The sequence below is a fragment of the Siphateles boraxobius genome, unplaced genomic scaffold (genome assembly GCF_051911475.1).
Source record: "Siphateles boraxobius isolate OS27281-9 unplaced genomic scaffold, OSU_SipBor_1 11, whole genome shotgun sequence".
Classification (NCBI taxonomy): domain Eukaryota; kingdom Metazoa; phylum Chordata; class Actinopteri; order Cypriniformes; family Leuciscidae; genus Siphateles; species Siphateles boraxobius.
In genome coordinates, this window is record NW_027508711.1 from 13,022,525 (window position 1) to 13,037,121 (window position 14,597).

General features: G+C 38.1%; 1 protein-coding gene and 1 long non-coding RNA gene across 3 annotated transcripts in view; one reads left to right on the plus strand and one right to left on the minus strand.

The window, feature by feature from the left end:
- Nucleotides 1-400: 400 nt before the first annotated feature.
- Nucleotides 401-14,597, minus strand: part of LOC143703444 (uncharacterized) — a 52,851-nt gene continuing 38,654 nt past the window's right edge. The window contains exon 3 of the long non-coding RNA XR_013191051.1: nt 401-444. This is a non-coding gene — a long non-coding RNA (uncharacterized LOC143703444). The remainder of the gene's footprint in view (nt 445-14,597) is intronic.
- Nucleotides 2,171-12,661, plus strand: LOC143703066 (uncharacterized). 2 transcript variants are annotated; one of them, XM_077197214.1, is made up of 3 exons: nt 2,171-2,259; nt 10,989-11,107; nt 11,285-12,661. In XM_077197214.1, exons 2-3 carry the CDS (start codon nt 11,056-11,058, stop codon nt 12,346-12,348), a joined length of 1,116 nt encoding a protein of 371 aa, XP_077053329.1. In that variant the 5' UTR covers nt 2,171-2,259; nt 10,989-11,055; the 3' UTR covers nt 12,349-12,661. The 2 variants fall into 2 exon arrangements, with proteins under 2 accessions (XP_077053329.1, XP_077053321.1); XM_077197206.1 differs by lacking the exon at nt 2,171-2,259 and having other exon boundaries at nt 10,897-11,107.

The window sequence follows — 14,597 nt, forward strand, 5'->3', positions numbered from 1 at the left end:
GTATAGAATTAAGTGATGACAACACAATCGTTGAATTAAGTTGCATTTACTGAATAAATTACATAAAAAATCCGTAATAATGAATTTGTTTTACTGTTGCTTACCCGTCGAGAGCAGATGGAGTGGATCGGAAATCCCTCAATCGCGGGTTTTCTTCTTTCCGCGCATGCGCAGATTGCTTTCTTAAAGGACGTAAATTTTACTTGATTTTTTTAAATATTTGCTTCAAGTACTTGACTTATGCGTGTAAATATGGCAGAGAGTCAGAAGTCAAATTTACTTGTCTGTTGGATGTCTAATATTTACAAGTAAAAATTAAGTATATAATTAGGATTTACTTAATATTCAAAATTTTCATTTTTACAAAATGATTCTTAGCAAAAGATACATTATTTTTCCTGTTTTATTTACTTTGCCATAAAATAATTTTTTACAGTGTAGGTTCTTAGGATTGGTTATACATTATATTTTAACAAACAATTTGAAAAAAGATTGGATAAAATTTAACTTATCATGTTTCAAGTTGATATTGTATGGTCTCGACTCGATTCTCTGAATAAATTGCATAAGCTTTTCTATACTTAGTTATGGCAATAGTTTGGCAGCGCCACAGGTGTTCCTCTAGATGGCACCATTTGCTTTCATTTCAGCCACGTGAATTTGTTGAATCTAATTGTGATTCATTAACAAGTTAACTGATTCAATTCGCTGTGTTTATCAGATTTTGAGGACATTCATTTTATTTTCATTGGGAGAAATCTGAATCGGACAACTTACAATGCTTACATGCATTGAGCTTGGACATAACATGAGTTTTACTTTGTCATATCCAGGGCCTGAAATTAACACCTGACCACGCGCCAAATGCGGGTGAATTTTGCAATTGGCGGGTAAAACTGTCAATCTACCTGCCACATTGGCGGGTAGCCAATGAGAATTGAGTGATTCATCAGTTGCTGTTTTTTTTTGCGTCTGTCCGATAACATCACCAATTTTCATTCAAGCAGCTGATTTCTGTAAATGCATGTAAAACTAAATGTATATTGCAGCACAGGGTGAAGTCAGTATATACATTAACGACGATTTGAGACAAAATAAATGTACATTTAATGTAAAACTATGTAAACGGCGCTCTGTGGCGCGGCAGGATTTTGAACAAGGTCCTGAGCCGTTGCTGGGCGCCGCGGACAGACGGCGAATGGCGCCGCTGGTGTGTGTACACTGATAGAAAATAATGTGTTCGAATTTTAAAGACGTGGTTCTGCGCGTCGCGCCGCGCTGCGCATCCGGTGTGCGACCCCCTTAAGAGTTATTATTACTTATAATGATTTTGTTAATAACTTGACAGCACTTAAATGTGTATTCTTATAAGTTAAAGAACAATGTTTGTGTGATTTCTATTTTTCACCTTTATGAGGCAAAAAATAATAATAATTGGCTGGTAAAAAATTTACTGTGGCAGCTGGATTTTTAAATCCACCTGCCGCAGTGGCTGGTGGTCAAAAAAGTTAACTTCAGGCCCTGGTCATATCATTAACGAACTGTTCCTTTGTCTTTACTTTGACACATGTCAGAAACCAGGAAGGCTTTCTCCATTTGACAGCTCAAAATCTGCTGTGTTTTTCAGACTGTGTTAATTTAATTATTGATCAGGGAATGCAGAACTTTTCCGAGGGAACGCAGAGTTTCTCGGGGGAACTCAAAAGATTTGCGAGAGAACGCCCATCCCAATTTTTTTCCAACACTATGTCCCTTTAGGGGTTCCGTACATATATACCACGTTTAATCGATGTCAGATTACAGCAATCAACTCTTAATTCACTTAAAAAACCTAATCATTTTGCAAATAAAGATGGAATTTCACAGACTAAAATGAATTTCATGCAAAAAATGTGTAAAGAATTTCATGAAGGAAACATTAATGTGCACGTGAGAAATCACACAGATAAAGACCATCTATTCTATTTAATTAGTTATAATTAATAATAATTAAACAATATTGCTTACTCCTAACTTTTCAAGATCGACTTGATATTGGCATGTCTGTGAATGAGCAACTTTCACTTTCACTTTACCGTCCGTGACGCATTGCCTGTTATCTCACTGGAGTTCCGCCTTTAGATGGCGCTCGTGTAGCCGAACCAATGATACACATCCAAGTCTAGGAGAAGAAGAGAAGTGAGCGAGGGAAGGAACATAAACATGTGAAGTGGAACACAGCCGTTCATTCTGCTATAAATCTGATGTGTTTTTCAGACTGTGAGTACATTTATTTGTATTATTTATTAGTAGAAATAAATAAATAAATAAAACGATTTAACGAGTCAGTTCATTTAGTGAATCACTCAGAAATGAATCGAAATGAACTGACTGATGTTGTAGGTTACATCGTGAAACGTAAGCTCGTTAATGACTGTTTTTTCACATTACAATTTGTAGGGATTGTGAGTTGTTAATTAAAACTTGTGTTTTCATTAAAACAGAGTTTTTAATAATAAATCATATCTAATGTAATCAGGGCTCGGTTTGAGGGGGAGGTGGTGACATTCCCCTTGTTGATAAAATGACATAAACTGTATGCCCTCTTTAAAACCACAACCCCTCTTACCATCAACATTAGATTAACAGTGATAAGTAGCTATCATGTAAAATGTATCATGCAAATGAAATATCAAAGTGACCCTATAAAGCTTTTTCGAATATTACCTTTCATGCAGTGAGTAATATTACATTACATTTTATATATATATAGCTGTCTGTGAATGTAAATGGTCTACAAAGTTATAAAGTCGGAAGGGCACAACAAATAAAGTTATTGTCTCCCGAAAGTAAGAATTGACTCTGAATCGCCTAAACGATTTGTGAGGAATTCCAGTTTCACTTCCATGACCTGCATACCTAGCGCTTTAACACATTTTTATAATGCCCCATGTGGTCTTCATTGGCTGCCTGCGAACAACGTTTGACCTGCCCTCAAACACTGTAGATGGTTCATGTTGTGTACATGTCGAGAATACGCTGTTTTCTGCTCTGCAAAAGCAAATTCTCTTTGTAAACACTTCCAAAGAATGGTTAAATGATTACAGTGGTTAAAATGACCACCACAGCGATACAACAGCAGGATCTGTCATCGGCCTCATCCAAAACTGTGATGAGTCTGCTTACAGACTGGAGGTTGAACAGCTGACTGTCTGGTGCAGTCATAACAACTTTGAGCTGAACACGCTCAAAACTGTGGAGATGATCGTGGACTTCAGGAGAAGCTCCCCTGCACTCCATCACCATCATGAACAGCACTGTGGAAGCAGTGAAGTCATTCAGGTTCCTGGCCACCACCATCTCTCGGGACCTGAAGTGGGACACTCACATAGACTTCATAGAGAAAAAGGCCCAGCAGAGGTTGAACTTTCTTCGTCAGCTGAGGAAGTTCAACCTGCCACAGGAGCTGCTGAAACAGTTCTACTCGGCCATCATTGAGTCTGTCCTGTGCTCCTTAATAACTGTCTGGTTTGGTTCAGCTAGCAAATTAGACATCAGGAGATTACAACAGACAGTCAGGATGGCTGAGAAGATTATAGGCCTCCCCTACCCACCCTCCAAGATCTTTACCTTTTGATGATTGCTTCTCAAATCTATTTGAGGCCTAAATTAGATTTACAAAATGCTTGTCCATTTAAGATTGGACAGTACACACTTTATTTGGGACCAACTTGCTCCTCAGCATCACAGCCTGTAAGTATAATTAATTCTTGATGTATATATTTTCTACTGGGTGTTCAAAATACGTAGTTTTGTGTTTTGTATTGTGGAGGCTTGCGGAAAGGAGGGGTTTAGAGCAGGGGCGGAGCCAGACAATGTAAACAATCGGGGCTTAGTCCAAATCTAGGGGGGTCCAGGGGGATACTCCCCCGGGGAGATTAGTGCATTTAGCTGATGTAAATGGGAAATTTTTTTTTTTCCCATTTACATCAGCTAAATGCACTATTTGCACTATACAACTGCCGTGCCTCCATTCTTTCTCTCGCAAACCCTCTAAATATTTGCTCTCCTATTTTTGTCTTGATCAAGCATTTTTTGTCGCCTTCTATTTCTGTTGTGGCAACATAAGGCTGTATCGACGTGGCTTTAATTGAGCGAATCTGTCAATAACGCTGTCAGGGTCGATGTCATTCAAATTGTCCTTTTCAATTGACATGATTGCCAAGTCGTTGAGCCTGTCTTGACCCATGGTGTTCCTTAACCCTCTGAGGTCTAAGGGGTTTTTGGGGTCCTTGAGTCGTTCTGACATGCTCTGACATTTGTGCCTTTTTCAGTTATTTATAAACATGTTAACCCTTTAGGCGCCAGAGTTTTTTTCCTAAAACGTCCAATTTTGACATCTTAATTTCAAAAGTCTATATATTAAAAGTGATAAAAGATAGAGACTTTCTGTAAATTAGAGAAATATTAAGGATGACCCAAAGTTTATGTAGGGATTACATTTTCCCATCTAATTTGCATATTATGACGTCATATGGTGGCGGCAATCTTGGATTATAGAATTTTCATGAAAAGTCACGTTTAAATGATAAAATGCAGCACTTCTTTCCCCCCAAAATGTCCATCACCTTCTGTATGCTATATTGCACAATACTGAATGCTCAGGTATATATTAAGTATTAAACAAACTGTAAATCATTACTAATAAATGGTAGAAACAAACTGAATGCATGTAGTGGTTGGACTTTTGCTGTAGAGATTTTCCATTTACTAAATACAGTAGGCACTCTGATTCCATGTATGGGGCACATATATATTATTCATATGACATACAAACACAAGTAGACAAGACCTGTTTAGTTCAAACGCTCACTCGCCACGGCAAGGCACAGATCATGAGTGAGATGATACGAGCAGCGCGGCCAGATCTGCCTCGCGCGCGCGCCGAGTATGCACAGCTCGGACTACTTTCATTGTCATTGCGACTCCTCACCCTGCCTCCACGTTGCCTCCTAACTGTCCTATGAATACTTCGACCTCGTCTAACATACCCAGTGGTATTAGACAAAGTCTCCACCACAATACTGTCGCCGCGATTGTGATGGCGAGAGGCTCTGATAACATGGCTCACTCGCACACTAGCTCCGCTTTTGATCGCACTGATTCAATGCGCTCTAACTCGAACATTTTGTATAGAAACATTACGTTTTTTTGAGTCGGGGGTGAAGAATGACATGTCTGCCATCCAGTGGAGGGGATGTCGAACGAAATTTGACACCCAATTTGAAAAAAATCGGCCGTTTTATCCAATGCGCGATCTTGTCGAGTAAACTCGACCGTGGCGCCTAGAGGGTTAATGGCAAAGGTGTAAATTCACTCTATATAGCACAACAAGGGCTACCGTAATATGTGAGCAACATGTATGTACATGTTTGTATTTTTTAGAGAATAATGTTTATGCGTGGTTATTGAAAAAACTAAAACTTAAAGTGTCTGGAATAAGGCCACAAAACACATACTAAATATGTGTCCACAAGACTTTTGACTAATGGGTGTTGTTGCCTAGAATTTTTGCTTCAAAATGATCTGAAAATCATCCTGCCTAATCATTTACACAAAACAATACATTGATTTAAATTTTATAAGACACCTTTTGTTTGGACGGGCAATATGCGTGGGGGCGTGTGCACACCTGAGAAGACAAAGGCCGGATAATTCGCCACATACATAATGAGCTGCATATTAATTAGCCCTTCACACAGCCGTGTCACAGGATCCCAAAGAATGCAAGGACAAAATAAATTATCTATATATACATATTTTACAATTAGAAATTGTAACCAATTACCAATAGGTTACAATTACAACAACTATTACAATCTTAACAATATTTCAAGTGTATATATTAGTAAAAAGTATACATTTTATCATACGTATTAAAAAAGGTAAGACATTCATTAGTTTGAATATTGGAACGAACACTATAATAACATCTTAGTTGATAATTCAATATACCTACTTTATTTTTGACAAAACATCATACTATAGTATATTTAACTATGCGCAGAAATTGGTGAACAAAAGCGTACCTATTTAATGTGACAGTAGACTTTTTTTACAGTCAAAACTTTATAATCTATCCAAAACTAATCACAAAATCTTGTCTAAACATTCATATTTAGTCTGTAACATATTGTGTATGATATATTAACATATACATGTGAATTTGCAGTTTGTTGCTTATACAGACATTTTATTTCAACATATTTCAGTCTATTTTTACTCATCTTAGTAGGCTATAGCAATATAGTTTGGATGTGTTCATGTAAACATAACGTTTACTAATGTAGGTGCGAGAGTGAAAGAGCGGCACAGACACGCGCTGTATAACTGTAGTAAACAAAGCGCACGCGCCTGTGCCGTTCATTCATCATTTAGCCTACACACAGACACGCAATTCATATTTAAACAGTCTTTTTGCAGTTTACAGTCAGACACTATTCAATATCGCGATTAGAACAAAGCACTTAAGAATAAATGACTTACTACATCAGCTGGATCCGTTGCTCCTCGAAATGAAACTACCAGCACTTCTGGTACATATTCCAGGGTTATTAGATAGTATTATTCCTCACAGCGTAGGGATACGCTGTGTACACAGCTGTAGTAAGATACTTACTAAACACGATGTGTTTTATAATCCAGCTGATGGGCGTTGGCATGTTTGAATGGCTTGCCTTAGATCATTTGCGTTTGAATACCGCGCGCTCTCCGTGGGCGTGGCACATTAACGCATAATCAGGTATAATGAGCTGGAAAGAAAAAGACTGACATCTCTCTCTTTTCATACAGATTACATAAACTGAGAATATTTGTGTTTTTATATAAATTAATTCATTTAAAAGAAGAGAGTTCAAGCTTCATTATGGAAAAAACACTCGTGCCTGTATGACAAGTATTCGTGGAATTACAGTTAATTTTCGGACGCGTTTTAGAATGGACTTAACTGACAGAGAGAAGGCAGAACGCGCATCATGTTTGTTTTTCTTAATTTGGCGAAAAGCACAACACTTTGTTTTTATTGTGAGTACAAAAAAATAGACCCTTATCAGGATCTAATGATGTACAACACTTAAGATGTGAGATCAAAATCAACAGAGTATTTTGAGTTCCTTTTGCACTGATAAGAAAAAAAGCGAGACTATCGCACCCGCGATAGTCGACCTCAGAGGGTTAATCATGTATGAAGATGGCGCAAGGCACTGAAGGACCGTTCACAGCTGCAGCTGCTTACTGGAATAGTCAGGGCAACTTGGAAGAGAGCCTTCAGGGTGGGAATCATGTCTTCATCAAGCAGTTGGAACACAGTGGAGGTGTCAGGGACTGTCTCTTTCTCCATCCTTCTATTGATTAAACTTTTAGCCACTAGGAGTTCTTCTGGCTTCAACTGAATCTTATAATGGGAAGCAAGGCTTTTGAGGGCTTCTTCAGAGAGAAAGGTCTCTGTGGTTGGGTTGCAAGGATGAATACCTGACATAAGTGCTTTTCCCAGACCTGAAAACCGACGGGTGAGTTCCTCTACCATCCTGTCCAGGCATGGATAAAAAAAGCTGTTGTCTGAATTCATCTGAGGTGGTCAGATTGGAGGTTGACCCCCAGGCTGACTCCACCAGAAAACCATCATATCTTTTTTGTTTTTGCCTGGGACCAACATGGAGCTGGATGTCATTCGCCTCACATAAGGCCATGGCCCTCCTGAACACATCTTCACCACCAGAGTCTGTGCGGAGCTCTGTCAAAGTTTGAAGGACTGCCGTCTTGTACTGAACTGCTTTGCCCAAGTCCAAACTTTCCCCCTGCAGGTACCGGTGTAGACCTTCAGTTATGCCGAGGAGTTTGGAAAACATCACCAGCATGTAGAGTGTCTTTGTCTTGCAGAGCTTTGACCGGATCCCTAGGGCCATGGATGTGTTCATGTTGCTGAGACACGCTAAAATGGCAGAAATGTTGTTCAAGACAGCATTGACAGACCTCACCTGGCACGCCCATCTTGTTGTGGAGAGCTGCACAAGTTCAGATGGCCTTAATCCAAGTTGTTTCTGGATTTCTATGAACTTGTTGTGGTTCACAAGTGAGTTGCTGAAAAATGTGTACACATTCTCCAGCAGTTCAAAGAATGCGGTAGCTTCAGGTATAGCTTTGCATGTGTAGCACAGAACAAGGTTAAGTTTGTGTGCATAGCAGTGCACATACACTGCTTCAGGGTATCGCTCTCTGAAGCGGGCTTGGACACCACCCACTGCTCCACTCATGACAGATGCCCCATCATAGGCTTGTGGAACACACAGTAGGTCACCCAAGTTGCGGCTGTAACAGTGCCTTTATCTAATCTGCAATGGACTTTGCATCAATGCCCTGTAACTTCCGAAGCCCAAGAAAACACTCATGTAGAAAAGTAACATTGCTGTAACATGTTCTTTAATTTTAAGACAGATAAAAAGTATGACATAAAGACATTCATTAATTGCAATACCACTTTCGTGATATATAGGTTATCATGCATATGTGGATGCTTTTATGTAGGCCGGACCAAGAGACGTCTTAAAGACAGAGTATCTGAGCATAAGAATGCCATTAGAAAAGCCAATTTAGATTATCCTATGGCAAAACACTTCCAAAACGTGCACAATAACAACCCAGAAGGTCTAATGGTTGAGGGTTTAGAAACAATCAAAAAGAGTATTCGGGGTGGTGACCGATTAAAATTACTTCTACAGAGAGAAACTTTTTATATATATATGAATTACAGGCCACAGTATATCCTGGTTTAAATGAAGAAATAGATTTCAGCCCTTTTCTGTGATTTTTTATTTTTTTGTATTTTTTTTTGTACTACCTCCTAGTGGACCTTCTCTGTATGTGCAGGCTATTTGTCAATCAGGTGTTCCCGATTAGCATCTATAAATGAGGAAATTGTTAGTTTGGAAAAAATACCCTGCAGAAGGCTGGTTGTGCCGCTACGCGTGGTTTGTATTTTCCCCCACATGTTTTAATAATTTTTTCAATCATGATAGAGCCAGTTTAATAAAGGCTTTTTAATTTTCTAAAGAAGAGTGCCTTGGATTCCCTTTTCTACATGACATTGAACTCTCGACCCCAAAGAGCACCTTCTAATACTTTTTTTGAACTCCTTGAGCACCCTGGACTTTTTGTCTCTTCCCAAGAAAACACTCTCGCATGACGCCCTTTTGCATAACAAAACGCACACAGACTGCAAGCTGCCCAGTGCATCCATCTCTGGCCTCGTCTGCCATCACAGAGTACATTTTTGCAATCTTCATTTGCTTAATGATGCTTTCTGTGATTTCTTGTGAAATGCTGGTTATCATTTTATTTTGGGAAAAATGAGAGAGGTAAGTGGTATGAGAAGGGGGAGTATATTCTTGTAGAAATGGGTCAAATTGTTTAAGGAGCTTCATACATTCAATAAAGTTGCCTTGATTCTGGCTAGATTCTTGCTCATCATGCCCCCTGAAATGGGATGCCTTGTTTTCCTAAAAAGGTGGTTGCTGCCACTATACGGTGAAGGTACTGGCACCTCTCTGAGATTTCTGCTGCACTGGCAGTTTTCAGCTGCTCAATTACATCCCCATGAGTTTTTGTGCTTTTAAAACTCTGCCAGCATGTCATGGTGGAAATGTGGAGGGCATTTCTTCCATACTCCCGGAAGGATTCCAAAGCCCTCTTCCAATTTGAAAACCCAGAGTTGTTGTCATCAGGAGGAAATATACTTTCTCATGTCTTTCTAATCTTCTTTAGCACTATATTTCTCAATTAGTCTCTCTTCTTATCCCACTAATGTGCCAAGATTAGATGTAACCCCCAAATCATCAGAAAAATCATCCGCCCATCTATATTAGCAACTAATTTCTCTTAATAACACCTAACGATAATTTGCTAGCTAGCCAGCAGCAATAAAATCACTTAACTCAATTGTTAAGTTACAACAGCGGATTCACAAACCTGTAACACTTGTCCTCGGTTCGTCTGACGCTGCTTCCGAATCTCTCTCCGGCCGGTGAGGTTTAGTTTTCTGTATAAAAAACTTTATTTCCATAATAATTTATGTAAGCTCGCTACGGTGAAACATACAAAAAGCCCGCCAGCAGCCAGCCCCTGATGACAACGACGACGAATTTCTTCTTCGTTAGTTTTTATTGGCAGTTGGCAAACAAGCTGAGTGATGCGCGATGCATTACCGTCCGCATCCACGCACGGTAATAGAGATTTTGTTTCATTTTTTGCTGCTCCAGTCATAAACACTGAGATAAAATGAAAACAAGTTGAAGTTATTTTAAAAATCCTAAAAGATTCGGGGCTTTTGACAAAACATTTGGGGCTTAAGCCCAGTTAGCCTGACTTTCTGGCTGCTTCTATACAGTTATTTAGAGGGGGAGGAGGGGGGAGGGGGAGGAGGGGGGTGAGAGGTGCATGCAGGCAAAAAAAATTGTCATTTGAATCATATATAGTTATTTTACTTTTTTTTTTTGGTTGATAATTACAGTGTTGGGGTTGAATCTCTGAAACTGTAGTCTGACAAGCTACTCATGAATTAAACTAAACAAATATGCAGGTTAAACTAACAGCACATGCAGTGATGCTGCATTTACTGTACACTCTCTGAGACGCGAATCATGAGCTGCTTGTATGAACACTACGCTTTGCCCTGAAACCCTTGCAACCCTATTTAATTCTACAAATACAAATGATTTAAAAATTACACACATTTTGTAATCATTGTGTAAGGTTAGCTACATAAATTGCACACAACTGGTTAAATGGTTTCCAAATGACTATTTGAGCAAACATTTTAGCCTGAATAATTCAGAGCGATTGTAAGTGTGCACCTATGCAACAGTGCCTACAATTCACACCTTCAGTCCGTGAAGCTGCTCCCACAGCCGTTCATGAAAGTTTAAATGCTGGGGGATATTTCCATCTTCCCACAGGAGAAACAGCAGCAAGCAGGAGAAATTAGGCTACTCCAGGAGAAACTACTGACATACTATTGTAACGATGGAGGAAGAACCTTGCAGAATAAAAGATGAAGATACAGAGGAACAAACAGGTTGGTGTTTTCCTTCATTCTCTTTAATGACTGATGAAGAACATTAAGATGAAAACTGGCATTCAATACATCTAATTCTAGATACTAGTAGACTCAGTAGTAAACTGGATTTTTTCTAAATAAGAATGAACTTTATTTCTTTGAGTTTCTGATTTGTCCTTTTTTAATTGAATTTAGACATGGAAGTGAATGAAGACAAACACCGTCATTTCATAAATGAAGATGGAAAACTGAAATATAAAAATGAAGACAAATATTATCTGTTTCAAGAACCTTATATCAAAAATGAAGATGGAAATGCAACCGTTTTAAAGACTGAAGAGAATTTTACACAAAAACAAAATGGAAAATCTGGATCTTTCACCTGCTCAGAGTGTGGAATGTTTTACATGCATAAATCAGACCTTAAGAGACACATGAGAATTCACACTGGAGAAAATCTGTTCACATGCTCTCAGTGTGGAAAGAGTTTCAGTCGCAAAGGAAACCTTAATGAACACATGAGAATTCATTCTGGAGAAAATCTGGTCACATGCACTCAGTGTGGAAAGAGTTTTAGTCGCAAAGGAAACCTTAATGAGCACATGAGAATTCACTCTGGAGAAAAACCATTCACATGCACTCAGTGTGGAAAGAGTTTCACATCCAAAAGCTTTCTCAACAATCATCTGCGCTCTCACTCTGGTGTGAGATCATTCAGCTGTGCTCAGTGTGATAAAACATTCATTTTGGCAACAAGCTTAAAAACACACCTTAAAATTCATACTGGTGTAAAGCCTAACTTTTGTTCTTTTTGTGGAAAATGCTTTACACGACTGCACAATTTAAAAGAGCATGAGCGTATTCATACTGGTGTGAGACCTCATGTTTGCTCTGACTGTGGGAAGAGCTTCACTACATCAGGCGCAATAAAACAACACCAGAGAATTCATACTGGAGAGAAATCGTATGAGTGCTCACACTGTGGAAAGAGTTTCAATCGGTCAGAATCCTTGAAAATTCATGAGAGAGTTCATACTGGAGAGAAACCGTACGAGTGCTCACACTGTGGAAAGCGTTTCGCTCAGTCAGGAAACCTGAAAGATCATGAGAGAGTTCATACTGGAGAGAAGCCGCACCAGTGTTCTTCATGTGGGAAGAGTTTCACCAATTTATCTAATATGCGGACTCATGTGAAAAAGCGTTGCCTTAAGTTGTCTAATGAGCAAATGTTTACGATCAGATCCATTACTTACAAATAATACACGTACAAGTAAATAATTTGACATTCAGATTAATCAAAAGAATAATTTGCTAAAATTAGTAGTGAAGTTTGATTGTTTGACAAGGGGAACCTTTGGGGAAGGTCAAAATAATAGTTTAGAAAACTAGTGTGTTGCCGTTAAATAATTTGTGAAGGGATATGATTTAGGAAGGGATGTGTTTTGTTTCTTTGTGGAGCTCAGTTATTTTCATTAATTATGCAAAGGAAGCATTTGTGTACAAGTGTAAACCATATTCCAAACAACTTGTTTTAGCTGTTTGGATGTTATGCATTAAGATACTGAAGACTTTTTTTGGGATTGAATTCACTCTGCACAATGTGAATATATATATATATATATATATATATATATATATTCAGTATCTCACAAAAATGAGTACACCCCTCACATTTCAGCAAACATTTTAGTATATCTTCTCAAGGGACGATACTATAGAAATTAAACTTGGATAGATTTTAGAGTAGTCAATGTGCAATGAGTAGTCAAACTATTTTGACAATAATGGCTGTATGTTGAGTTATTTTCAGAGGATAGTAAATATATACTGCTATACAAGCAGCACATTGACTACTATATCCAAGTTTAATTTCTATAGTATTGTCCCTTGAGAAGATATACTAAAATATTTGCTGAAATGTGAGTGGTGGCCTCAATTTCGTGAGATACTGTATATGTGTGTGTGTGTGTGTGTGTGTGTGTGTGTGTGTGTGTGTGTGTGTGTGTGTGTGTGTGTGTATATATATATACAGTTGGGTTCAAAATAATAGCAGTCCAACATCACTAACCAGATCAATCACTGTTTTTGGTAGAAATTATATTTCTACATGGCAAATAATTTACTATTAGGTGTAGTAGAGTAATAGAAAAACAACAGACCCAACAGTCATGACATGTATGTTGCTAATTCTGTATAATTGAATCATTAATTGAAAGGGGTGTGTTCAAAATAATAGCAGTATGGAGTTCAATTAGTGAGGTTAATCATTCTGTGAAAAAACTAGTGTCAATAAGTGGCCCTTATTTGAGGACGAAGGCAGTACTGGACTGTACATGGTGGTTATAGTGCATTTCTCTCTTAAGATCTGAATAAAATGGGCCGTTCCAAACATTGTTCAGAAGAACAGCGTACTTTGATTAAAACATTGATTGGAGAGGGGAAAACTTATAAAGAAGTTCAGAAAATGATAGGCTGCTCAGCTAAAATGGTATCAAATGCTTTAAAATGGCAACCTAAACCAGAAAGACGTGGACGAAAACGGAAAACTACCGTTCGAATGGATCGAAGAATAGCCAAAATGGCAAAGACTCAGCCAATGATCAGCTCCAGGGTGATCAAAGAAGATCTAAAGTTACCCGTGAGTACAGCAACAATTAGAAGAGGCCTATGTGAAGCCAAGCTATCAGCAAGAAGCCCCCGCAAAGTCCCACACTGTAAATTGTAACAAGTTCAGTTTACTTAAAAAAAGTTTGGAAACCGATTGCCTTATTTTTGCATAGCAAACTTAAAGGGCAAACTGAAGTTAAGTTAATAATCAGCTAAAAGTAAAAAAAGCAAACTCTTCCCAAGTAAATTAAGTAATACATATTAAGTTAGTTTAATGTAAAGTTCTAGTTAACGTACTTAATAATATTTACTAATACTACTTAAGATTTAATAGTAAAATCACTTGAGTAATTCCATTTAACTAACAGTGTTATAATGTGTTCTGAAAACATCTTAAATACTATTATTCTCAACATGGTTTTAATCTGCCATTTTAAGCTACAGAGACTTAAAAAAATATGTGCAATCGGTTTCCACATTTTCTTCAAGTAAAGTGAACGTATTGTTAGTAGTTCAACTAGCATGGAATGCACTTAACACAAGTGTGAAATTCTCAACTGTTTATTTTTTGTAAAAAGCATGTTTTTACAGAAAAATTAAGAACATCACAATAAAACATATACTTTAAAACATCTGTGTTCTCTTGACCTCTTGGCTAGCAGCATTCTGCTGTCATGACATTTTCAAAACAGACACTGTATGCAAACAAAACAGCAAAAATATCACAAAATAGGCTTTTACAACCCAGAAATACAGACCCTTTCTACTTTGAATATGCTTTTACAACATACCTTGACACAGTATGTGGCTTTCTAACCCTAACTTATTTGAACTACTGGCCACTTGAAATTAGTGCAAATGAATATGCCAATATGCCTACATCTTAAAGGGATAGTTCACA